Raw genomic sequence first — 26,023 nt, forward strand, 5'->3', positions numbered from 1 at the left:
GCATCATTGATGGACTCAAGTGTGGCAGCGGTAGTGAGGTTGGCCCAGGATCGGACATTGTTTCGTTCTGCTGTACATGGGGTCACTATGAGTCGGTTCTGACTCGATGGCACCTGACGAAAACAACAACAACAACCCACCATTATGTTAAACTCATTGTCCCCTAAACTTCTCATCTATTCTTTAGAGTTGTCAAATGATTGCATATAGACAATTCTTTAAAAGAATGCAATGCTCAAAGCAGATATTTTTTTAGTACTCAAGCTGTGATGTTTTTGGTTCAAGGAGTCCTGGTGGCACAATGGTTAGAAGCTTGGCTGCTAAGCAGAAGGTCTCTTTCTTAAGTCCCTTTTTGCAGGAGAAAAGACCTGGTGATCTGCTTCCATAAGGATTACAGTCGGGGGTTTAACTTCATAGGGTAGTTATACTCTCTAAGGTGCAAGGTGCGATGACTGTGTTGAAAATTCACTTGGAAGCAGCTAACAACCACAGTAATTCATTTGCTTATCATTGTTATTCAGATAAAGCTTTAGGGATAGTTTTGGCTTAAGGTTTAAAGTTTAAACATTACCTTATCTAGCCTCAGTGGCTGTAGAAAATCTGGATTACAGTGAGGCAATGAAATTCTGTTCTTCATTTTCTCCCTTTTAATAAGGATTTTCCTAATGAAGCACTATGTATTTTGAATACCTGTTCTGAGTAGACAGTGCACTCGGGGATGGGGAAACAGAGAGACCAAGGGAGTCCTATCCTTTCCATTCATGGAACTTATATTCTGGGATGACATACAGACAGAAAAAAAGTCATCAAATGAACAAATAAAATCATGGCAAATCAGGATAAATGCTATGAAAAGAACAAGCAGGATGCAAAGATTCAGTATAAAAGAAGGGACAGATTTTGGGTACAGTCCTAAGGGAGGTAAGTGATTTAATTTCAGGAGAAATTAAAGGAGCGAGAAATGAAGAAAAAGGAGCAAGAATCCCAGAAGGAACTTTGTAGACAGAGGAAGAGCATACTGAAGGCCTTGAGATAGCTCAGAGCTTCTTGTGTTGAAAGGATCTACAGAAGAAGCCTGTATGTCCAGAGCATGGCACCAGGCAGAGTTGAACCTAGGATGGAGTTGGAGAGGTAGGCAAGGACTCTCAGGCTATGGAATTGGCTTTTGATTTTAAGAGAAATGAACAAGGAAGCCATTGGGAGATTTGAACGTGGGCAGTGAATTTATATTTAATAAAGATGCCTTTGGCTGTTGTGTAGAGAGGAGATTGGTTGTGGGACCAACAGTGGAAGGAAGGGAATAAGCTGCGAGGTTATTGTAGTATTCCAAGCCAGAGAAAAATTATTTTCAAGTACGTCAGTTTCCCCCCGATGTCCTTGGGTAGGGAATGCAAGTTGTATTTGTAGGGAAACCAACCTCCCTTGCCTTCACTGAAATACAGGATTCTCTCCCTTTTTCCTGAACCCTGAATATGAGCCTTGTTCATTAAGAACTCCTGGCTTCTCCTGAGTGATGAAGCTACTGTCAAAACTGAGACTTGAACCATAGACTAGAGATCCTTAGACACAGGGAAATGACAGGTGGGAAGAGGGAGGGAAAGAAGCTCTGGGAGAAATCAGCCTACTCCTTGGCACTGAGACCTTGCGTCTTTTGGACTAGCTTAGCTATCTTCATTAGTCTTTCAACTTCTAACCCAGAGTCCACATTAAGGGTAAAGTGAGAATGGAGTCAGGGTTGTACTGAGAGATGCCAGACAATGATTATGGAAATGAAGATATTGGAATTGGCATGATTAAGTGACTTTAAAACCTAGAGTTGCAAGATGGCTATAAGACAAGCAGCAACACTCCTAACAACAATACCTCATATTTAAAGCAGTAAAAATTCAGTGGTTGTCAAGTTGACTCTGAGGTATGATGACCCCATGTGTGTCAGAATATAGCTGCACCCTATGGGATTTTCAGTGGCTGATTTTTCAGAAATCGACTTGCAGACTTTTTGCCAAGCCTCCTCTGAGTGGACTCGAACCAGCTCCAAATTTTTGCTTGGCAGCCATGCGTACATTAGCTGTTTGTACCACCTCATATTTATACCCCATCTTTCACTGCATGTCACAGAGCATTTGACCTGTCATTGCCTTACTTGAATTTTCTCTACTGTTCCCACATGCAATTCAGGAAGCCAAGAAAATTAATTTTGACTAGAGACACTAGTAGGTTTGTTCTGAAACTCGGCCAAAGTTTCCTACCTCTGAGCTACAGGTCCAGCAGATAGAACTGTTTCTTTGTCAGATGGCTAATGTTGGCCCAGAGACCTTTAAGTACTGGCAACTAGTGCCTTCCCAAATGACCTTAGTAGAGAAGAATTTTTTTTGACCTGTTTTGAGTTCTTTAGAAATAATTAGGAATTTAGCACTGTCATGACTCTGGCAAGAAGACAGTAGAGAAGATCACCAACTAACATACTCTTGGGCTTCCTACTTTGAGGACAAGCCTCTGAAACAGTGATGGGGATACCAGATGTCAGTGCAGTGTGTTTGACTTCCTAAGCCTCTTCAGAGTTTCTGTTGTTCTCGCACCATCACCACAAAGGGTGGGTAGATGTTGTTATCTTGTATAACCTGGTACCAGCCTCCTTTTCTAGACTCATCTTAGGATGCCAATCTCTCCCAGCGTCTCTGAGTTCTGGTCATGTTGAGCTCTTTCTGCTCCATGGACAAGCCATGATCTTCTCTCTGCCTCCCTCCCTCACATGTCTCCCATTACAAGGCTATGCTTGCTCTTCTTTTAGATTTCAACTTCTTTAGGTAACTCTGTCAGGTTAGGTAAAATGCCTTTAGGTAACTCTGTCAGGTTAGGTAAAATGCCTTTAGGTAACTCTGTCAGATTAGGTAAAATGCCTTTCTAGCACACTCTCATAGCACCTTGAACTTGTCAATCAAAAAATTTTTTTCCTTTTAAATTTTATTGTTTGTTGTTGTTGAGAATACACGTAGCAAAACATATACCAGCTCACCAGTTTCCACATGTACGACTTAATGACACTGATGACATTTGTTGAGTTGTGCAGTCATTCTTGCTCTTTTTCTGAGTTATTCTCCCCACTGCCCCATGAACATAAACTAACTGGCCTCTCGGTCTAATCTTTTGAGTTGTTGTTGGCAATTTGATCCTGTATAAAAAAGCATAATACTCAAGACAGGTAGGTATGTCTTTACTAATTAAATTGCTGTTCAGTTTTTAGATGACTTCAGGGGATAAACTTGGTTTAAGGTTTAAAGGGTATCTCACTGCAATAGTTTCAGGGGTTCATACATACTGTATGGCTCTAGAAAGTCTTGAGTCCATGAGAATTTTAAATTCGGTACTGTTTTATCCCCCTTTTGATCAAGAATCTTCTATGGAATCTTTGATCAAAATGTCCAGTAATAGTATCCAGGTACCATACAATTCTGGTTTCAAAGCAAGAGAAAGAAACAGTTGTTCATGGAGGCACTTACCATAGTTTTACACAAATAACACATTGTTACAAAGTTTTTTTTCACAAACCATGAAGCCTCCTCACGTTAGTTTCCTTGATGTGTGTTATATTTGTATACATTGCCTTTATGTAGGTGTGTTAATGGAGTCCAGGAGTCCGTGGAGCATATGGCTACCATATTTGTTTGCATGTAACATGCTTGTTGTTGTTGTTAAGTGCCAATGAATTGGTTCTGACTCATAGGAACGCTATAAAGGGCTTCAGAGGAGAGGCTGGTGGGTTTGAACTGTTAACCTTTCAGTTTGTAGTCCAGTGCTGGAAGATGAGTACCTCAGATTGGAAGACACTCAAAATATGACTGAGGAAGAGCTGCCTCCTTAAAGTAGAGTTAACTATAATGATATGAATGGAGTAAAGCTTTCAAGACCTTCATTTGCTGACAGGGCACAACTCAAAATGAGAAGAAATATCCATTAATACTAGTAATATGGAATGTATGCAGTACAAATTGTCAAGAATGAAATGAAATGCATAAAGATTGGTATCCTAAGCATTGTTGTTTTTAAGTACTGTTGAATCAGTTCTGACTCACAGCAACCCTGTATAGGGTTTCTGGGGAGTGAGTGGTGAGCTCAAACCACCAGTCTTGCGGTTCAAACTGCCCTTGCAGTCCAGCATAATAGCACACAGCGGCATACCAGGACTCCATCCTATGCATTAGTGAGTAAATGGACTGGTTGGTATTGGCCATTTTGGAGCAGACTGTCATGCTAGGAGTGACAAATGGAAGAGCAATGGCGTCATATTCATTGTCAAAAAGAACATTTCAAGATCTGTCTTGAAGTACAGTGCTGTCTGTGATAGGATAATATATATACAAATGCCTACAAGCAAGATATCCTGGTGAGGTATGGTAGGATAAGCATCAGACTGCTAACTGAAAGGTCAGTGGTTCAAACCCACTAGCCACTCCACAGAAACCCCATGCAAGGTCACTATGAGTGGGAACTGACTTGATGGCACTTAACAACAATAATCAAGCAATAAGAGTTAATACCACTATTATTAAAATTTGCATACCAACCACTAAAGATAGTGTTAATGGAATTGAGGAATTTTACCAATTTCTTCAGTCTGAAATTGATCAAACATGCTATCAAGATGTATTGATAATTATTGGTGATTGGAATGAGAAGGTCGGAAACAAAGAGGAAGGGTCAATAGTCGGAAAACATGGCCTTGGTGATAGAAATGATGCTGGAGATCGCATGACAGAATTTGCAAGACCAATGACTTATTCATTGCAAATACCTTTTTTCAACAATATAAACATGACCCTCACCAGATGGAATACACAGGAATCAAATTGATTACATCTGTGGGAAAAGATGTGGAAAAGCTCGCTATCACTCAAAAGAAGGCCAAGAACAGACTGAAACAGATCATCAATTGCTCACATGCAAGTTCAGTATAAAACTAAAGAGAATTAAAACAAGTCTGTGAGAACCAAAATATGACCTTGAATATATTCCATCTGAATTTAGAGACCATCACAAGAACAGATTTGATGCATTAGACACTAATGACCAAAGATCAGAAGAGTTGTGAGATGACATCAAGAATATCATCAATGCAGAAAGCAAAAGGTCATTAAAAAGACAGGAAAAAAAGAAAAGACCAAAATGGATGTCAGAAGAGACTCTGAAACTTGCTCTCCAGTGTTGAGATGCTAAAGCAAAAATAGAAGAAATGAGGAGGTAAAATTGCTGAACAGAAAATTTCAAAGTTCAGCTCAAGAAGACAAAATCAAATGTTACAATAAAATGTGCAAAGATCTGGAGTCAGAAAACCAAAAGGGAAGAACACACTCAGCATTTGTCAAGCTGAGAGAACTGAAGAAAAAAATTAAGCCTTGACTTGCAATATTGAAGGATTCTATGGGTATTGAATGATGCAGAAAGCATCAAAAGAAAATAGAAGGAATACACAGAGTCACTGAATCAAAAAGAAATGGTCAATGTTCAACCATTTCAAGAGGTAGCATATGATCAAGAGCCAGTGATACTGAAGGAAGAAGTCCAAGGTGCACTGAAGACATTGTCCAAGAACACAGCACTGGGAAGTGATGGCATGCAAATTGAAATCTTTCAACAAACTGATGAGGCACTCACTCATCTATGCCATGAAATTTGGAAGACAGCTGACTGGAAGAGATCTGTATTTGTACCCATTGCAAAACAGAATGCAGAAATCATCAGACAATATCATTAATATCACATTCAAGTAAAATTTTTGCTAAAGTTAATACAAAAACAGCTTCAACCATACATTGACAGAGAACTTCCAAAGGTTCAAATCAGACTTGGAAGAGGACGTGGAGTGAGGGATATCTTGCTGACATCATATGGATCTTGGCTGAAAGCAAAGAATACCAGAAATATGTTTCCTGTGCTTTATTGACTATGCAAAGACTTTCAGTTGTGTGGATCATGACAAGCTATGGACAACATCGAGGAGAGTGAGTATTCCGGAACACTTAATTGTGCTCATGAGGAACCTGTACATAGACCAAGAGGCAGTTGTTCACACAGAACAAGGTGACATTGAATGGTTTAAAATTAGGAAAGGGATGCACCATGGTTGTATTTTTTCACCATACTTGTTCATTCTGTATGTTGAACAAATAATCTGAGAAACTGGGTTACATGAAGAACGTGGCTTTAGGATTCGAGGAAGACTCATTAACAACCTGTGATATGCAGCAAATCTTGTTTGCTGAAAGCAAAGAGGAATTAACATACTTACTGATGAAGACTAAAGGCCACAGCCTTTGTTATGGCTTGCACCTCAATATAAAGAAAAACAAAATCCTCACCACTGGAACAGTAAACAACATTCATATAAAAGGAGAAAAGATTGAAGTTGTCAAAGTCTTCATTTTGCTCAGATCAACTACCAACACTCAAGGAAACAGCAATGAAGAAATCAAATGATATATTGCACTAGGCAAATCTGTTGCACAAAACCTCTTTAAAGTGTTCAATAGCAAAGATGTCAGTTTGAGGACTTAAGTTGCATCAGACCCAAGCCATGGTATTTTCAATAACCTCATATGCATGTGAAAGTTGGACAGCGAATAAGGAGGACCACAGAATTGATGCATGTGAGCTATGGTGTTGGAAGAGAATATTAAAGTACCACGGACTGTTAAAATAGCAAAGCAAATCTAGTCGGAAGAAATATAACTAGAATGCTCCTTGGAAGCCAGGATGGCTAGACTTCATGTCTCATATATTGGACATATTATTAGGAGGGAGCAGTTCCTGGAGAAGGATATTATGTTTGGTAAAGTGGAGGGTCAGAGAAAAAGAGGAAGACCCCAACAAGATGGATTGGCACCACAGCAGCAGCAATGGGCTCAGGTGTAGCAACGATTGTGAGGTTGGCACGGAACTCGGCAGTGTTTCGTCCTGTTGTGCACAGGGTCGCTATGAGTTGGTACTGACTCGATGGCACCAGCAACAAGAAGAACAACAATCTTTACGTTTCATTAATGTGTCATAATGAAAATCAATTATTCTTAAAAAAAGTAACAATGGATTATTATGAACAGAACATTTATGTCAAATTCTGGTCAAATGAACAGGAAATGATTTGTTTCCATTCAGCAGCATAATGGGAAAACCATTTTTGTATTTCTGAGGTGGCCCTTCAGAAACAAATGGAAATAGAACATTAAAGAAGGTAAGTTTTGACGAAACATCTTGGTCCCATATAGGACGTGCTGCTACAAGAGTATTCTCATAATGGTATGCTGATGTATGTTGTTTACATCTGTTTTCTTGGGCAAAAAGAGCTGAAAAAGGTCAATGTTCTGGAAGAAGTTGGCTGGAAGGGATCCAAGGGTTTGGGCCCAAGAGATCAGACTCTCAGGCAACATTTCAGAGCCCCAGCTTTCAAAGTATGGTAGCATCTTCACTTAGTAAAGAAAAAAAATATATATATACTATCACAACGTTTACTTTCTGAAGATTTTCTCCTTTTGCTCTTTATATCCCAATCATTCTATGTATTTTCTTGTCATTTCAGAGGGTTTTGGAAAATGATGAAAATGTAGAAGAAGTTAATGAAGAAGAGGATTTAGAAGAGGATATTCCCAAGAGAAAGAATAGGACCAGAGGACGGGTAAGTTGGGGAATTATGAAGGAGAAAAAAGATGAGGGAGGTCAAGACCAGGTGAACAATGAGTGGATCCCTAGTTTCAATGTGTCCCTGCAACTAGATGGAGGTCATAGTCATGTTTTTTCTTAAAGAATACACAGAGAGGAAAATTCTAGAAAGCGCTGGTCCCAGGGCACAGCATGGAAGAATTTAGAGCTGGCAGGAAGGAGAAGGGGCAGGGAGTGCCCCTGAGGGCACAGTGCAGTTCAGGAAAGGGTTGAAGGGTGGGATGGGGTAAAGGTAGAGGATGAGGAGAGTGTGTCTGGTGTCTGCATTAAAGCAATTGCTGTGGGGTCAGTTCTGACTTTTTGTGGCCTCATGTCTGTCAGAGTATAGCTGTGCTGCATACAATTTTCAGTGGCTGATTTTTCATTTGCAGATTGCCAGTATGATTGACCAATGGAAAATCACTCGTAAATCTTCCTTCTGATATGCATCTGGGTGGCCTTGAACCTCCAACCATTTGGTTAGCAGTCAAATGTGTTAACGGTTTGCACCACTCAGAGACTCTTTGTCTCTTTGTACCCATTTCCAAACCCAAAACTCACTGCCATCAAGTTGATTCCAACTCATAGCAATCCCAATTAGGGTTTCTGGGACTGTAAACCTTTATGGGAGCAGACCACCTCATCATTTTCCTTTGGAGTGGCTGGTGGGTTTGAACTGCCAACCTTGAAGCTAGCAGCCCAATAACTAACTCATCGTGCCACTGGAACGCCTTTTGTACCCATTGTTTTGACATTGTTGCTAAGTGCCACTGAGTCTGTTGGTTCCAACTCATAGCAACCCTGCATAGGGTTTCCAAGAAGCAACTAGTGGATTAGAACCACCGACCTTGTGGTTAGTAGTTCAGGGTTTATCCTACAGCACCACATCAGGACTCCATTACTGACCTAGTACCCATTACTGGATCATAACAGAAGGCCAAAATGTCCTGCTTATTGTCTCTGGGGCTGCCTCAGAATGACAGAGGCAGGACGCCTGATTTGGTGTTAGCTGAAGTGGGCAGAGAGAAGGTGCATGCTGGAAAGCATGGATGGGGGGAGGGAGCATTAGGTTTCCAAGCATGTTTGGCATGGGTTTCAGAAGTGAATGTGGCAAGGAAGAGGTCAGAAACCTGGGAGATAGCTGAGGAATGAGGGAGTGGTCACTGAGGGGAGGGAAACAACTTGTGTGGTGCTTTTGGGTATTCACGTTGGTTCTCCAGAGTTCCTGTGGTCATCTAGAGGGCTTTGCATGGGCATGTGACAATAGTCAGGCAGAGAGAGGTTTCCAGTGAGAACCTACTGCTCTCCTCTTAGAGAAGTAGTTCTCTCTGACTGACGGTCTATCTCCTTCAGGCTCTAGACAGGACTCTTACCTTTCCCATGTTGTTGTTAAGTGCTGTTGAATCAGTTCTGACTCATAGCAACCCTGTATATGGTTTCCAAGGAGTGGCTGGTGGGTTTGAACCTCCAACCTTGTGGTTAGCAGTCCAGTGCTGATCGTCTTCCCAGCGATAATGATGGCAAACCTTTCTACTCCCGTGGCTCTCAATCTCAGGTATTCATTTCTTAAGGCTGCAATAATAAATAACCACAAACTGGGTGCCTTAAGACAATAGTGATCCATTCTCTCACAGTTCTAGGAGCTGTTGCTTTTGTTGGGTGTCAGTGAGTCTGCTCAGGCTCATAATGCCCCTTGGTTGGTTGGCTATGTGCCGTGGAGTCAGTTCCGACTCATAGCAACCCTGTATAGGGTTTCCGAGGCTGTAAATCTTTATGGGAGTAGAAAGCCTCATCTTTCTTCTGTGGAACAGCTGGTAGTTTTGAACTGCTGACCTTGTGGTTTGCAGCCCGATTTGTAACCACTATGCTATCAGAGCTCCTTAATGCCCCTACGTACAACAAAACAAAATGTGCCCAATCGATCCTGTGACTTCCTCACTTTAGTAGGATGTTTAAGCCCATTGTTATAGCCACGGTGCCAGTTCATGTCCTTGAAGGTCCTCCTCTTTTCTACTGAACATCTACTTTATCAAGCATAATATCGAGCTCCAGGGGTTGGTTCCTCCTGAGAGCATGTGCAAAGTAAGAGACAAAGTCTCACCATCCTTGCTTCTAAGGATTATTTTCAATTGCCTCATGTGTATGTGAAAGCTGGACCATGAAAAAGACTGAAGAATTGATGCATTTGATTTATGGTGTTGGTGAAAAAGATTGACTATACTATGAACATCCAGGAGAACAAACAAATCTGTATTGGTGGAAGTACAGCCAGAATGCTCTTTAGAAATGAGAATATGGTGGTTGGAAGTTCAAAATAAAGATGTCAGCAAGACGAATTCCTTCTGAGGACTCTAAAGATGAATCTGGTCCATGCCTCTCTCCTACTTTCTGCGGATAGCTCCCAGTCCTTGGAGTCCCTTGCCTTGTAGACCAATCGCTCCAGTCTGTCTCTGTCTTCACAGGGTGTTCTCCTCATTTCTCTGTGTCTGTATCTTTTCTTGTCTTATAGACACTAGTCATACTAGATTAGCATCCACCTTAACAACTTTATATTAACTTGATTATATGGGCAAGGGCCCTACTTCCAAATAAGGTCACATTAACAGGTACCAGGGATTAGGACTTCAATGTTATTTTGGAAGACAAAATTCAACCCACAACACTTATTTGTTCATCAAATCTATCAAAAGAGTTTACTAAAATGCAGATTCCCAGGACCCAGAAATTTGGGATAGAATTTAGGAAACAATATTAAAAGCAGGTCCCTTGGGGATGCAAGTAGCCTAGCATTACCCACCCTGAGCACTGGGCTTGAATTGACCAGTGGGCTTGAATGTTGTAGCCCTGACCCCTCCCTCATTGTATTCCCATCAACATTTCACCTCGTTGTTTTGAGCAGACATTGATGAACTTGCCTAAATCCATTACTTCCTTGGGGGTTATACAATAATGAATATCCTATTCTACCATTAAAGGAAATCTTAGAACTTGGAGTTATTGGGTCTTTTGTGAACGCCAAGACTATGTACCTCCTGGCCTGCTTCTATTGCTTCTCTCGCCCGAAAGTCAACTCATTAGAGTAGATCATGGAAAATAGGCCACTTTACATCTTCTCCACTCCCGGCCTAAATCTAGACACTTGAGCTCACAGCCAGTGAATACTAATTAGGAATCTCTCTGTAAGAACAGCAGCAGGAACAGCAGTGGCAGTCATTTATGGAGCACTTACTATACACCAGGCAGAGTGATAGGACGTTTGACAATAATAGCTGCCAGATAGAGAGTGACGACCTTGTCCCAGGTACTTTCCTCTGCGTTCTCTATTCCTGTACCATCTGCCCATTATGGGAGCCACTGGCTATCTGTGACTGTTGAGCGCTTGAAATGTAGCTAGTCCAAATTGAATTGTAAAACACACGCCGGGTTTTGAAGACACCGCATGAAAGAAGAATATAAAATAGCACATGAAAAACTCTTTTATATTGATCACATATTAAAACACCAGTGTGGTCACTGCATAGGATGAGCACTGAACTGGGAACCCTAAGGTCGGTGGTTCCAAGTCACCAGCTGCCTCTCGGGAAAAAGATGAGGCTTTCTGCTCCTGCAAAGATTTAAAGCTTCAGAAACCCTATATGTGTACATCCTCCAATGACAGACAGGAAATGGCTGCCCATGAAGTCCCATGAGGTCAGAAATCCAACCCCAGTCTCCCATGGAACCATCACTGTTCCCATAAACTCAATCTGTTAGGATTGAGATGTAGTCCAAGGGTATCCCCCTCAAAGTAAGACCCCTGAGGCACAGCATCAGCATCACCAGGGAGCTTGTTAGAAATGCAGGACCTCAGGCCCCACCCTAGATAGAATGGTTGTCTTGTGCCATTGAGTTGGTTCCGACTCATAGCAACCCTGTATATGGTTTCTGAGAGCAGCTGGTAGGTTTGAACTGCTAAACTTGTGGTTACCAGTCCAGTGCTTATTCTACAGCACCATACCCAGCCTCAGGCTGAATTAGAGTCTGCATTTTAACAAGACCCCCTCCCCCTAAGGTGATTTGTGTGCACATTAAAGTTTAAGGAATCGAGGCCTAAGGATGAAGGATCCCTGGTGGCACAGTGTTCAAGCATTGTATTATTTAACAGTAGTATTGGCATTTCGAACCCACTGGCTGCTCTGTAGAAGGAATATGTGGCAGTATGCTTCCATTAAGATTTATAGCCTTGGGAGGGGATTAGAAGAACAAGGTAGATAGGGAAACACTGAGGCAGGTTTGCCTGGGCTAAAAGGGACAGAGATAAATAGAGATGTAGGCTCAACCTTGGAACAACAGGGCTCTGTGCTACAGGGATTGAGGCATAGTCTGGATGGGTAAAAGAGGGGAAATAATGTTAAGATGCTTCACTGTCTTACGAATATTGGTTTCCCTTGCCTACTATTGTAAAATAGATACCTAAGTGGAATAGAAAGGAATATAGGGTAATACGATTACAGAAAGCTTGCAAGTTCATCTGCAGCTTATAACTGATTGGAATACCTAAAAGGGTATTCTAGAACTTGTCCAGTGAAATAGGCTTCTTGTGGAGCCTTTGGAGTGGATAGGACCTTAGATGGAACCCTGAGCCCCATTCTGAGGTGGGACATTCCCACTTGAAGGGACAAGCACACCAGCCTGGAACAGAAGATACTTCTTGAAAGAAAAATCAGCAGGAAAATTCCGAAAAAACAAAAATGGAAGTCTGATTGGATGATACAAGAACAAGCAAGTTATTTGCTGGGGAGCCATCAATGCAAGCAATTAAGTCCCTTCAGGACAAACCCTACTTCAAGACTGAAAATCAAAAGGAACACATGAGCAGGCATGTAAGGTTACTGGTGACCAAATTTGACTGTTGGTGAGGATAAGAGTGGGAAAGGCAGCAATGAAGATATGGGCTGAATTTGACCACGTTCCATAGACTCCCATCGACCTGGGAATGAGGGACAGAAGAGGAAGGGCTGGTTGGTCCGAAGTGTGGTGAGACCTGGGGACTCCTGAGCCCATTGACAAATACATAGCCACAGAGGGCTAGAGCTGAGAGTGAAGTGCCCAGCTGATACGAAGTGAGGGGAGATGCACAAAAACGCTCAAACTTGTAGATAGTACCCATTCGATGTAGCTTCGATGACTTGATGATGAGAACTTGACGAGAGGAAGATTAAAAAGAAAATTGTTTTTTTAAATAAAGGAAACAAGTGTAAATTGCTACAATTTGGTGCACTTGACCTATACTTATGGCTATAGTAGCTCAAAATACCAACTGAGAGGGAAGGAGACTTCCCATCAAATATCAATCCTATCCCCTCTGTATACAGGGTTGATAGGGATGGACAACTTAGATGTTGGCTACCTATAATGAAGGGCAATAAAGGCACGGAACTGGCTTACAAATTTTCAAGAGGGAGTTTAGTTTCAGAGTGTGCAGGGGAAGGCAGAGTCCCCACTGAATAGTTTTCATCGTGTTTAGATGGGTTTGGTGAAAGGAGATGGGGATAAGATTCTTATGACTCAGTAGTGAGTAATTGTTTTCATGACTAATTGCAACTGTCACAACTGTAAAGGTAGAAGTTTTGTAATAAAAACTGGGGAGTAGTTAATGAACAGAGGACCCTAAGACCATCAAAGCAAAAGAGCACAAGTGGAATGTGGGACCCTATCCAGAGAGGCAGTGACACCAGAAATAGAGGCAGAGATGAGGACATGGAGAAGTAGAGCAGCTGAGTACTCATGGAAAGAGAAAGGCTGTGTGTTGGCCGCCAGGAGGCAGTCTTGCAGAATGTGCCCTTTGATTGTTTAAATGATTATGTATTCCTGAGTGATTTTGTGTACACCCTCCCCCTACGGCCCCCACCAACACAAAAAACAAAACAGAAGGAATAGAAGCAAATACTGTTGAATGATGATGCATGGAGGGGATTGTAATCATTGCAATGAAACAATTAGTGTAAAATTGATGTTCTCCCATGTAAGCTACCACTCAATTCACAATAAAAACAAACAAAAAGATTTATGGCATTAGAAACCCATAGGGTAGTTCTACTCTGTCCTGTTGTTGTTGTTAGGTGCCATCGTGTCAGTACCGACTCATGGTGACCTTATGCACAACAGAATGAAACATTGCCCAGTCCTGGGCCAACCTCACAATTTTTGTCATGCTTGAGCCCATTGATGCTATCACTTTGGCAGTCCATCTTGCTGGGGGTTTTCCTCTTTTTCTCTGACCCTTCACCTTACCAAACATGATATCCTTCTTCAGTGACTGGTCCCTCCTGACAATATGTCCGAAGTATGAGAGATGAAGTTTGGCCATCCTGGCCTCCAAGGAGCACTCTGGCTGTACTTCTTCCAATACAGATCTGTTGGTTTTTTTGGCAGGCCATGGTACTTTCAATATTCTCCTCCAACACCATAACTCAATGCATCAATTCTTCTACGGTCTTCCTTATTTATTTCCAGGCATCCAATTTTCAAACACATATGAGGTTATTGAAAATACCATGACTTGGGTCAGGCACACCTTAGTCCTCAAGCTGATGTCTTTGCTCTTCAACACATTAGAAAGGTCTTGTGCAGCAGATTTGCCCAATGCAATCCGTCATTTGATTTCTTGACTGCTGCTTCCGTGAGTGTTGATAGTTGATCCAAGAAGAATGAAGTCCTTGACAACTTCAATCTTTTCTCCATTGATAACAATGTTTTCTCCATTGTTAACAATCCTCAGTGGTGAGGATTTTTGTTTTCTTTACATTGAGATGCAATCCATACAGAAGGATGTGGTCTTTGATCTTCATCAGTAAGTATTTTAAGTCCTCTTCACTTTCAGCAAGCAAGGTTGTATCATCTGCATATCACAGGTTGTTAATGAGTCTTCCTCCAATCCTGATGCCATGTTTTTCTTCATAGAACCCAGCTTCTCAGATTATTTGCTCAGCACACAGGTTGAATAAGTATGGTGAAAGAATACAACCTTGTTGCACACCTTTCTTAATTTTAAACCATTCAGTGTCCCCATGTTCTATTCAAACAACTGCCTCTTTGTCCATATACAGGTTCCCCACGAGTACAATTAAGTGTTCTGGAATACTCATACTTCACAATGTTGTTCACAGCTTGTCATGATCCACACAATCGAAAGCCTTTGTGTAGTCAGTAAAGCACAGGTAAACATCTTTCTGGTATTCTCTGCTTTCAGCCAAGATCCATCAGACATCATCAATGATATCCCTCATTCCATGTCCTCTTCTGAATCTGGCTTGAACCTCTGGAAGTTCTCTGTCAATGTATGCTTGCAGCCATTTCTATATTACCTTTAGCAAAACTTTACTTGCATGGGATATCAAAGATGTTGTCCAAATATTTCCACATTCCATTGGGTCACCTCTCTTTGGAATGGGCACAAATATGGATCTCTTTCAATCAGCTATTCAGATAGTTATCTTCCAAATTTCTTGGCAGAGATGAGTGAGTGCCTCCTGTGCCGCCTCACTTTCTTGAAAGATTTTTATTTTTATTCCATCAATTCCTGGTGGCTTGTTCTTTGCCAATTCCTTCTATGCACCTTGAATTTCTTCCTTCAGTATCATTGGCTCTTGATCATATGCTACCTCTTGAAACGGTTGAACATCAACCATTTCCTTCTGGTACGGTGACTCTGTGTATTCCTTCCATCTTCTTTTGATGCTTTCTGCATCATTTTTTCAATAATTTGCCCAGAGAATCCTTCAGTAACGAAAGTCAAGGCTTGAATTTTTTTCTTCAGTTCCCCTAGCTTGAGAAATGCTGAGTGTGTTCTTCCCTTTTGGTTTTCTGATGCCAGATCTTTGCACATTTCGTTTTGACTTTGTTTTCTTGAGCTGACCTTTGAGGTTTTCTGTTCTGCTCTTGTACCTCCTAATTTTGTCCACTTGTTTTAGCATCTCTATGCTGAAGAGCAAGTTTCAGAGTCTCTTCTGACATCCATTTTGGCCTTTTCCTTCTATCTTGTCTTCTTAATGACTTTTTGCTTTCTTTCTGTATGACATTCTTGATGTCATCCCACAACTCTGTGGTCTTTGGTCTTTAGTATTTGATGTAGCAAATATGTCCTGTAGGGCCACTATAAGTTGGGATCAACTCAAGGGATGTGGGTTTCGTTTGGGGATGGTTAATTAATGATTTAGAGAACAGGCTCTGCCTTGTCTGAATTTAAAATTATATAGCCTCTGTGAGCAACTGTACTAGTACTCTTTGCCTTAGTTTCCATATCAGTAAGATGGGTGTAATAATACACATTTTTGAGTGCTGGTTATTATTTTTAGGAGGATGCAAGTATTTTCAATAACTTCATATGTGAAAGTTGGACAGTGAATAAAGAAGACCATAGGATAATTGATGTATTTGAGTTATGGTGTTGGAAAAGAATATTGAAAGTACCATAGGCTGCCAAAAGAACAAAGTAATCTGTGTTGGAAGAAGTCAGCCAGAATGCTCCCTGGAAACCAGGATGGGCAAACTTTGTCTCTCACACTTTGGACTTATTGGTCAGAATGGACCAGTCCCTGGAGAAGGATATTATGCTTGGTAAAATGGAGGGTTGGCGAAAAAGAGGAAGACCCCCAATGATATGGATTGGTAGAGTGCCAGCAGAGATGGGCTCAAATGTAGCAACAATTGTGAGGTTGGCACAGGACCAAGCAGTGTTTCATTCTGTTGTGCATAGGGTCATTATGAGTTGGTATCAACTCGAAGGCACTTAACAACAACAGCAACAAAGTAAAGGAAATGATTTTAGGAGATTTAACAATGGGTATCCCTGGTGCTATAGGATAAACACTAGACCACAAGATTGGTTTGAACTACCAGGTCAACAGTTCAAAACTCACCAGCCACTCCTCTGAAACCCTATACAGAGTCTTTATGAGTTGAAACAGACTCCAAGGCACTTGTAACAACAAGAACATCACTTGAAAGGTAAGGGAAATTGAAACTCAACAGTTAATTATTGTGTCTGGAGTAACTTTAAGCCAAGAAATCCAAGCTCTTTTAAATTCATGAAATGCCTGAGTTATTCATGCAAGTGTTATCAATCAGTCAATCATCAATCTATCAGTCTGGTGCTTTTCAAACTGTAGTGTGCATATGACTCACTGGGGAATCTTGTTAAAGTGCAAGTTCTGATGAAGTCAGTCTGGGGCATTGAGCTCTGGGGGTGGGGGGCAGTGGTAAAACACTCAACTACACGAATTGAAAGGTCAATGGTTCAAACACACCAGCTGCTTTATGGGAGACAGATGTAGCAATCTGCTTTCGTACACATCACACCCTTGGATACTCTATAGGTCAGTTTTACTGGATCCTGTATGGTAGCTATAAATCGGAATTGGTTCCAGGACAGTGGGTTAGGTTTGGAGGGTAGAGACTGAGATCTTGCCTTGTTAACAAGTTCCAGAATGATGCTCATGCTGCTGGTATGTGAACTACACTCCAAATAGCAAGGGCATAGAACAGTGGGTCTCAAATTTTTGGTATTAGGAACTCTTTATACTTTAAAAAAATTGAGAGCCACCAGGTTTTTTGTGGATTATGACTATTGGTATTTATCATATTAGAAATTAAAACAAAGATTTAAAAATATAGTAAAAAGCCCAGAAAGTGATAACATCATGGTGTACCATGTAGCCTCTGTAAAACTCCACTGCACGTTTACGAGTGAGTGAATGAGAAAAGTGAATAATAGCTCAGTGGTGCTGTAGGTTAGTGTTCTGGACTGCAAAGTCAGTTTGAACCACAAGGTCGGTGGTTCAAGCCCACTAGCGGCTCCTTGGAAACCCTATACTGGGCCACTATGGGTTGGAACCAACTCAACGGCACTTAAGGACAACAACAACAATCATGTAAATAGCTCTGACATTGCAGATGCCCTGAAAGGATCTCAGGGACCACCAAGAACCCTTGGACCACTATTTGAGAACAACTTATGTAGAGTTCTTTGTTTAGGAATCTTTCTTAGTCCAGGGTCTTTTACACGAAAGAAATGTACTCAAACTGACCTAAGTGAAAATGGGAACCATTTGAAAAGCTGCTGAGCCATTGCCCCAAATGTGACCAGTCATCGAAGATCTAAACCTCAGGAACCCAGGAGTTCTGGCCTCTACTTCTTCCTCCTTCATTATTCTTTCTAAAGGCAGACTCCCCTGCTTCTCTGTGTACACGGTCAGAGATGACTGCCCCACAACTCTTGACTTTCTGGGTCTCTAGTGTAAGTGGCCTGTACTAGCTAGAGGCCCTATTTCCAAATTCCTAGTTCATTGGAGGAAGGAGCTCTGGTAGTGTAGTGGTTACGAATCGGGCTGCGAACCACAAGGTCAGCAGTTCAAAGCTACCAGCTGCTCCGCGGGAGAAAGATGAGACTTTCTGCTCCCGTAAAGATTTACAGCCTCAGAAACCCTATACAGGGCCACTATGAGCCGGAACCAACTCCATGGCACACAGCCACCACCACCACCAGTTTATTGGAGGAAGAATCTGATTGGTCAATCAACTATGTAGGGACATGTGGCAAATCATGGCAGCCATGCCCACCATTGTGTGAATGGAAAGTGGAGTGGGAGGATGAGTTTTTTTGGATTAAAGGTTTGTATACAAGAGTCTAGAGATCTAGGCTCTGCTTAGCTTTGGGACATTGAACAAACCACAACTGTCTCAGAACTTGTTATATCAAGTGCCAAGTAGGAATAAGAACACTGTTGTCTTTCTCATAAAGTTACTGTGAAAACTCACTGAAAGCTTTGCATGTGACATGTCAGTGCTAAATGTAGTGGATTCATGATTCAGTATAAGGGTAACTCAAGAAGTACTGCAGGTAAGGTTTAGTTCACGCATGCATGAGTTCATTTCAAACAAAATGTGTTTTAACATGTCTTTGCTATCAGTGGATGGTTGCAGACAAGTTCTCTCAGTAATGCACTTGTCTTATTCTTATTAGAGTGCCTTCCCCAAAGAAGGTCCAATAAGAACAGTGGGCCAAGTAAACTCAAGGCAGAGAGGTCATCTCAGAAGGTTATGGCAACTGTTTTATTTATTTTATTATAAAGGGGTAATCTTGATAGATTTTTCTGAAAGACACAGGACGATCATGGGGACTTGTTTTAAGAAAATATAGAAGTGCATTGATGAGAAAAAAGCTAGGAAATTTGCTCTGAGAAATTGTTTTCCATCACGACAATGCACCTGCTCATCCTTTGAATGAGAAAGGACTGTCCTATGAAAATTTTGTTGGAAAACCTTTCTCTATCCATCCTACAGCCCTGATCTTGCATCATTAGACTTATTTCTGTTACCCAAACTCAAAGAACATTGAAAAGGAATACAATTTCAGTCCTGGAAAGATGCCAAAAACTATTATTTTGACATGGTGTAAATCAAAGACTGCAGTATTCTTTAGGGAAGGGTTGGTGGTGGTCATGAGCTACTGCGTTGGTTCTGACTCATAGAAACCCTGTATAGGGTTGTTGTTTGTTTTTTTTTAAGGTTTTTATTGTGGATTGAGTGAAAGTTTTCAGGGTGCATCATCGGTTTCACATGCAAACATTCATATACCTTGTTTCATTACATTGATTATAATCTCCTCCACATACCATCAGTTAACAGAGTTTCTCTCTATCCTCTTTAGCGTTTTTTTAGGAGGAACTTTGCCTTTTTGGATTTTACAGTCTCGGCTTTTAGGGAAGGTTTTTACATTTATCTGTGGGTATCCAGGGCTCATGTATGGAATTACTAACCAGCATAACTGAATAATCAGATAAGGGACATTTTGCTATGTCTGCTAGGTGGCTAAAGTCTGATCCTCAGAGCCTATGGTTTGGACGGTCAGCAATGCTTGGGCCCACAGGGCCTTGAACTCCTGACTGGGTCTGCATGGTCTGCATCAGATTCCCTCTTATTTATTATTTGTTTAAGGGCTGTATAGGGTTTTTGAAGCTGTAAATCTTTATGGGAGTAGAAAGCCTCATCTTTTTCCAACAGAATGACTGGTAGATTTGAACTATTGACCTTGCTGTTAGTAACCCAGCTCATAATCCACCACGCTACCAGGCCTCCTTTATGTAGAGTTAGAGAGATGGAAATACTGCATTCAGAAGTGTACAGACCTAGATAGAGGAGATGTCGAGAAACAATAGCTTCTCATTTTGATAATTTTGTTTAATAAAGGCTTTTATGATTTGTAGCAATATTTTTTGACTTACCCTCATTTAAAGTACTATTCTTGTCCATAAGGACCTTAGAATTAAATGGGTAAAATGCTATTTCCCATGAAGCAATTAGACAACAACAGACTTCTGACTGTATTAACCAAATTCAGAAGAGTGAGAGAAAGATATTAACTTGGGTGACCAGGGAAAATAACTTACTAAGCACTTCCTGTGGATTTAGTGTGATCTTTTGTGGCTTCACACACTCTTAGGGCAGACCCTCTCAATAACTTTACAATGTAGGGATTGTTATGCCCATTCCAAAGCAGAGGAGATGAATGCGAGAGAAGTAATTTATTCAAAGATATTAAATTGAGATTAAACTTAGACGTGTCTGAATTTTTTGTGGCAAGAGGAATATATTTGGAGGAGTGAAGGCTAGTGAGGCTTTAACATGGATTAGATGTGGATGGGCAGATGGGAAGTAGTTAACATGCTTGGTTACCAAACAAAAGGGTGGAGGTATCCCAGAAGAAAGACTTGGCAATTTACTTCTGACAATTCAGCTCTTGAAAACACCATGGAGCACAGGTATCCTCTGATGCACATAGGGTCATGAGTAGGAGTTAACTAGACATGATAGCCTTTGGTTTCTGGTTTTCTTCTCTGTGGAGAAGACAGAAAATCAACAAGTAAATCAATACAGACACGTACCTCTTACTGTTCATTTGGGCCATGTCAGGACGTTCTGGTGTGGCGCCTAGGATAAACATGTGACCATAAAGTTAATTTGAACCACAAGGTCAGCGGTTCAAACTCACCAGCTGTTCCTTGGAAACCCTTTACAGGGTCAGTATGAGTCGGAACTGACTTGATGGCACTTAACAACAACAACGTTTATAATCTATAATACACATGTCTCGATAGTCAGACTAAATGCCTCTGTTACTGGCTTATGTATGTACTATTCTGTACTTCCTATCGTGTTTTTTCCCCCTTTAATTAATTAATAATTTACATCTCCAAAGGGCACATTCTGCAAGTTTGCCTCCTGGCCACCGGCTTTTAGTCCTACTCTTCCCATGAATCTAGAGCCCTCAGCCACTCCCTCCCTCCATGTCCCCATCACTGCCTCCATCTCTGGCGCCCTGCTTCTCTGGATAAGGTCCCGCATTCTGCTTGTGCTCTTCTCCCTTGATGCTCCTAGGATCCTCTGTTTCTGGACTGTACAATTAACCACTCTGCTGTTTTTGTTACAAAGCTTCTACCTTTACAATTGTGATAGTCGCAATTAGTCATGATAGCAATTTACTATTGAATCATATGAATCTTATCTTCATCTTTTTTCACCAGACACATCTAGACAAGATGAAAACTATTCAGTGGGGTCTCTGTCTCCGTCCCCCCCGCAATACTCTTAAGCAAAACTCCCTCTTGAAACCTTGTAAGCCAGTCACTTCGTGCCTTTATCGCCCCCTCATTTTAGGTAGCCAATGTCTAAGTTGCCCATCCCTATCTACCCTGTGTACAGAGAGGATAGCATTGGTACTTGATATGAAGACCCCTTTCCTCTCTGTTGGTATTTAGAGTTACTACCTCCATGAGTATAGATCAGGTTCATCAAATTGTAGCAATTTACCCTTGTTTTCTTTATTAAAAAAAAGTATTTATGTATTTTGTTTTTTGTAATCTTCCTCTAGTTGAGTTCTGATTATCAATAAAGCCATTGAGGCTAGGTTAAATGGGTACTGTCTGCAACTTTGGGTGTTCTTGTGCATCTCCCCTCACTTCATATCAGCTGGATGCTTCACTCTCAGTTCTAGCCCTCTGTGGCTATGTCCTTGTCCATGGGCTCAAGTGTCCTCAAATCTCACCACACTTTGGAACAACCAGCCCTTACTCTTCTCTCTCTCATCTCCAGGTCAACAGGATTCAATGGACTGTGGTTGAACTCAGCCCATTTCTCCACTGCTGCCTTTCCCCTTCTTTCACTCATCAGCAGACCAATGTGGTCACCAGCAAGCTTACATGCCAGTTCATGTGTTCCCTTTGAGTTTCAGTCTTAGAGGGGAGTTTGCCCTGAAGGAACTTGATTGCTTGCCTTTATGGCTTCCCGGCGAACAGCTTGCTTATTCTTGTAGTAGGCAGTCATGCTGACATTTTTGTTTGGGATTTTTCCTGATGACCTTTCTTTGAAGATATATCTTCTGTTGCTCTAGCTATTACAGGCTAGTCTGCTTGTCCTAGCTAGTAGGAATGTCCCACCTCATAAGGTTCTAGATGGGACTCAGATGTTAGGATTCCACCTAACGTCCCATACTCTGCAAAGGCTTTGCAAGAGGCCTATTTCACTGGGCAAGTTCTAGAACCCCTTTTATGTTTTCCAATCAGTTATAGGCTGAAGGTGGGCTTAAAAGTTTTCTGTAATCATGTTTCCCAACATTCCTTTCTATCCCACTCAAGTGTCTATTTTAGTAAGCAGGGGAAACCAATATTCATAAGACAGTCAAGCATCTTAGTATTATTTTCCCTCTTCAAACTATGCCTAGATCCCTGTATCACAGAGCTCTGTTGTTCCAAGGTTGAGCATGCATCACTATTTACCTCTGTCCCACTTAGGCCATGCAAACCTGTCTCAGTGTCTATCTTGTTCTTCCACCTCCTCCCACTTCTTGTATTGCCCTCCCCAACACTCGAACTAAACCCCCCACCCCAACCACATTGTTTTGGTTACCTTACGAATCGGGCTGCGAACCTTAAGGTCAGCGGTTCGAAACTACCAGCTGCTCCACGGGAGAAAGATGAGGCATTCTACTCCCGTAAAGATTTATACCCTCGGAAACCCTGTACAGGGTCGCTATGGGTCGGAACCGACTCGACAGCACATAACAACAACAACAAATATTCCATTAACTCTTCCCTCCATTTAAGACTAATATATTTTCTCCTGTATCTACCTGACCTTCTCACCACCTGGATCTATGTTAATATGTGTTTACCTTCTTTAACACTGTAATTGTTTTGATCATAGACTGACCTCCCAGATTGTCTGAGTTTGTTCTTATAGTTTTGTTCTGTTCTCAACTCTTCTAGCTGTCAATTTAGTTCTGGGAGGTGCTGCCACATATGTCAATCTCTGTTTGTTGTCTGTTCTTGTTGGTTCTCAGTCCACAGAACTCCTTTTAGGATGTTTTGTAGAGTAGGGTTTGCTTTGGCAAAATCCCTTAGCTTCTGTTTATCCGGGAATGTTTTGATTACACCGTCATATTTGATTGATAGCTTTGCTGGATAAAGGATTCTTGGTTGGCAGTTTTTTTCTTTCAGGGTTTTATATATGTATCCCTGTTGCCTTCTTTCCTGCATGGTTTCTGTTGAGAGATCTGAGCTTAATCTGATTTGCTTGCCTTTGTATATTACACTTCTCTTTTCCCTAGCTGCTTTCAGGATTCTGTCCTTATCTTTGAGTTTGGAGAGCTTGATTATTATATGTCTTGGTGATTTTCTTTTAGAACCTATCCTTCCTGGGGTTCATTGAGCTTTTTGAATGCTATCTTTTTACTTTTCAGGATGTTAGGGAAATTTTCTTCCAGAAGCTCTTCTACTATCTCCTCTGTGGACTTGTGTGATTCTTCCTGTTCTGGAATGCCGATAATTCTTAAGTTATTCATCTTCATGTTGTCCAACATGAATCTTAGGCCTTCTTCAGATTTTTTTATCCTTTTTTGTACTTGCTCTTCTACCTTAGTAGTGTTGACAGGCTTGTTTTCTAGCTCACTAGCTCTGGCTTCTATCTCTTCAGTTCTATTCCTTTACCTTTTCAGTGTATTGTCCATTTCTGATATTCTATTATTAATTGTTTGGACCTCTTTCTGTAGGTTTTGAATTGTTTCCAATGCTCTATCTATCTTATTTGATTGCTCCTATGGTGCTTTCCTGACTTCTTCCTTATTTTTCGCAACTCCATTGTATAGTGTTTTGATACATTTTATAATCATTTTTCTGAATTCCTTCTCAGGCATTTCCAAAGCCTGCCCATCTTCCAGTATGGAGTGTAGGTCTACCTCCAGCTCATTTGCCTCAGCCACTTTATCTCGTTTCTGGACATGTGCAGATATGGTCATCTGCTTCTGTTTTTTTGGGCATATTCAGGGGTTATCTGTGGCCTCAATACTTAGATGGCATGTATTTTGGTATTTTTTTATGATTTCTGATCACCTCCAGGTAGATGTGATCAGGAGATGGGCTTCCCTTTTAACTCTTCTTCCTTTATCTACGCAGTTCTGTCAGGCGTCCGTGGCTGCTCTGATCCTTCCCCCGCTTGGTCTCCCCAAGATGGCAGCTCCAAGAGCAGTTGAGTGTCTTGGATTAGAAAACAATGGATTTCTTGCTTCTGCTACAAATTCCCCTAGCTCCAAACCTTCCAACAATCTAAATATTCCTTTATATGTGGTTCAGAGTTCTGGCACCATCCTCTGAGCCTGCTTGGTCTGGTATTCTGTGTTGTTGCTGACAGAGCTCCTCACTGCACTTCTACCTGATCTGCCATCTTGTTTGTTCTCTCCTATCATGTTTAATGTGAACTTTCCCTACTTACAAATAAGAAGTTGACTGTGTAATAGTCTATGCTTTGACTCATGGGCAGCAGGATCCAATCTTGCCTACTGTAATCTCGTAAATGTTGTAGTGTTATCTTTCTTAAACACAGCGAATAGTGCCAGTGATAGCCACAAAAGAGGCAAACAGAAGTATCATTTTGGAAGTGAAACAAAAGGTTATACAACAACACAAAGACAGAAAATCATGAATGTATTGCTCGTGATTTATGCATGTTTGCACAATGTCCAGTTCACATAAGTCTTATTTCATAGTCCTGGTAGGGTAAGCACTCAGCTGAAGTGTTGGTTTGAACCACAAGGTTGAGGGTTCAAATCCACCAGCTACTCTTTGGAAACCTTATTCAGGGTTGTTATGAGTCAGAACCAACTTGACGATACTTAACAACAACCTTTTCCATTGTTCTCTTTCCCCTACCTTACTCTATGTTTCCTCATAGCCCTCAGCATTATGTGACATATTATACATGTACAGTAATGCGTTGCTTAACATCCACAATTGTTGTTGTGTTGTTAAGTGTGACCCTGTATAGGGTTTTCTAAGGAGTGGCTGGTGAGTTTGAACTGCCGCCCTTGTGGTTCAAACCTACCTTGAGTTGGAGTGCTTATCCTACAGCGCCACACCAGGATTCCCAGTGGGGAAGGACATTTAAAGCAGTTGAGTAGTGAGAACTTGTCTGAGAAAGGGACATTTGAGTAAGATGAATAGGATGTTGAGTTTCTAAACCTGACATTCTAGGAGACTGAGAATGTTACTCAAATACCCTATAGTCATGTGTTCCATTTTGCAGCTGAGCAAATTGAGGCCAAGGGAGCACGGAGAGTAAAGAGTTGCCCTGCTGTGTCCAGCATTGCCAAGTGAAATGAAACCGTGACTCTCTGCAGGGCCTGCTTCTCCTTCCTGGCTGCTCCCCCAGAAGCCCACATGTTTCTATCTCTGCTCAGCTCCTCCTCTTTTCCCCTGTGGTATTTTTAGTTTCGCACAGACAGAGACACTTCCCCAAGTCTGCTCTTGCTCCGTCATTCTGCTTGACTTGCTTTTACCTGCTCAGGGGCGGCTGTGACAGAGCTGCACTTGCTAAGCTGTCCCTGGCCTCACCAAGGCGGGGGTGGGGTGAGGGCAGCTGAGGGTGACCGCCCTGGGCACAAGACATGGTGGGCAGGTGGGGAGGCCTGTCAGTGCCTGGGGGTGACTGCCTGTGCCTCACAGCTCCCTCTTGGGGTCAAGTCTGAGTAATGAGGGCAAGGGGAGGAGGGTGCTGTCTGTCAGGTGTGCAGAGGGTGGCTGGTGGGAGGCAGAGCAGGGGAAGACCAGTGGGAGGGCAAGGGGATTTAGTAATCTGTGTTGAAGAGAGACAAGCTGAGGAGGTGGCAGAGGTGGTGAGTGCGACATGTGTGTTTTATGAGTGGTACAGGCCTTTTCTTAGAAGTCCCCAGTGAGTATGGACAAGTGTGTAAACGGGTTCCTCAGACCCGGGGTACAGGCCTTTCCACTGTGATGTCTCCAGTGAG

The 26,023-nt window shown here is 41.7% G+C and overlaps 1 protein-coding gene across 1 annotated transcript in view; it reads left to right on the forward strand.

Annotated features, from left to right (window-relative positions):
* DPF3 (D4, zinc and double PHD fingers, family 3) overlaps positions 1-26,023 on the forward strand; it is a 458,124-nt gene that overhangs the window by 270,860 nt on the left and 161,241 nt on the right. Inside the window, exon 5 of the mRNA XM_006865560.1 lies at positions 7,571-7,666. Within this exon, the coding sequence (XP_006865622.1) occupies positions 7,571-7,666 (96 nt within the window). The remainder of the gene's footprint in view (positions 1-7,570; positions 7,667-26,023) is intronic.

Source organism: Chrysochloris asiatica, unplaced genomic scaffold (assembly GCF_000296735.1).
Source record: "Chrysochloris asiatica unplaced genomic scaffold, ChrAsi1.0 scaffold00079, whole genome shotgun sequence".
NCBI lineage: Eukaryota > Metazoa > Chordata > Mammalia > Afrosoricida > Chrysochloridae > Chrysochloris > Chrysochloris asiatica.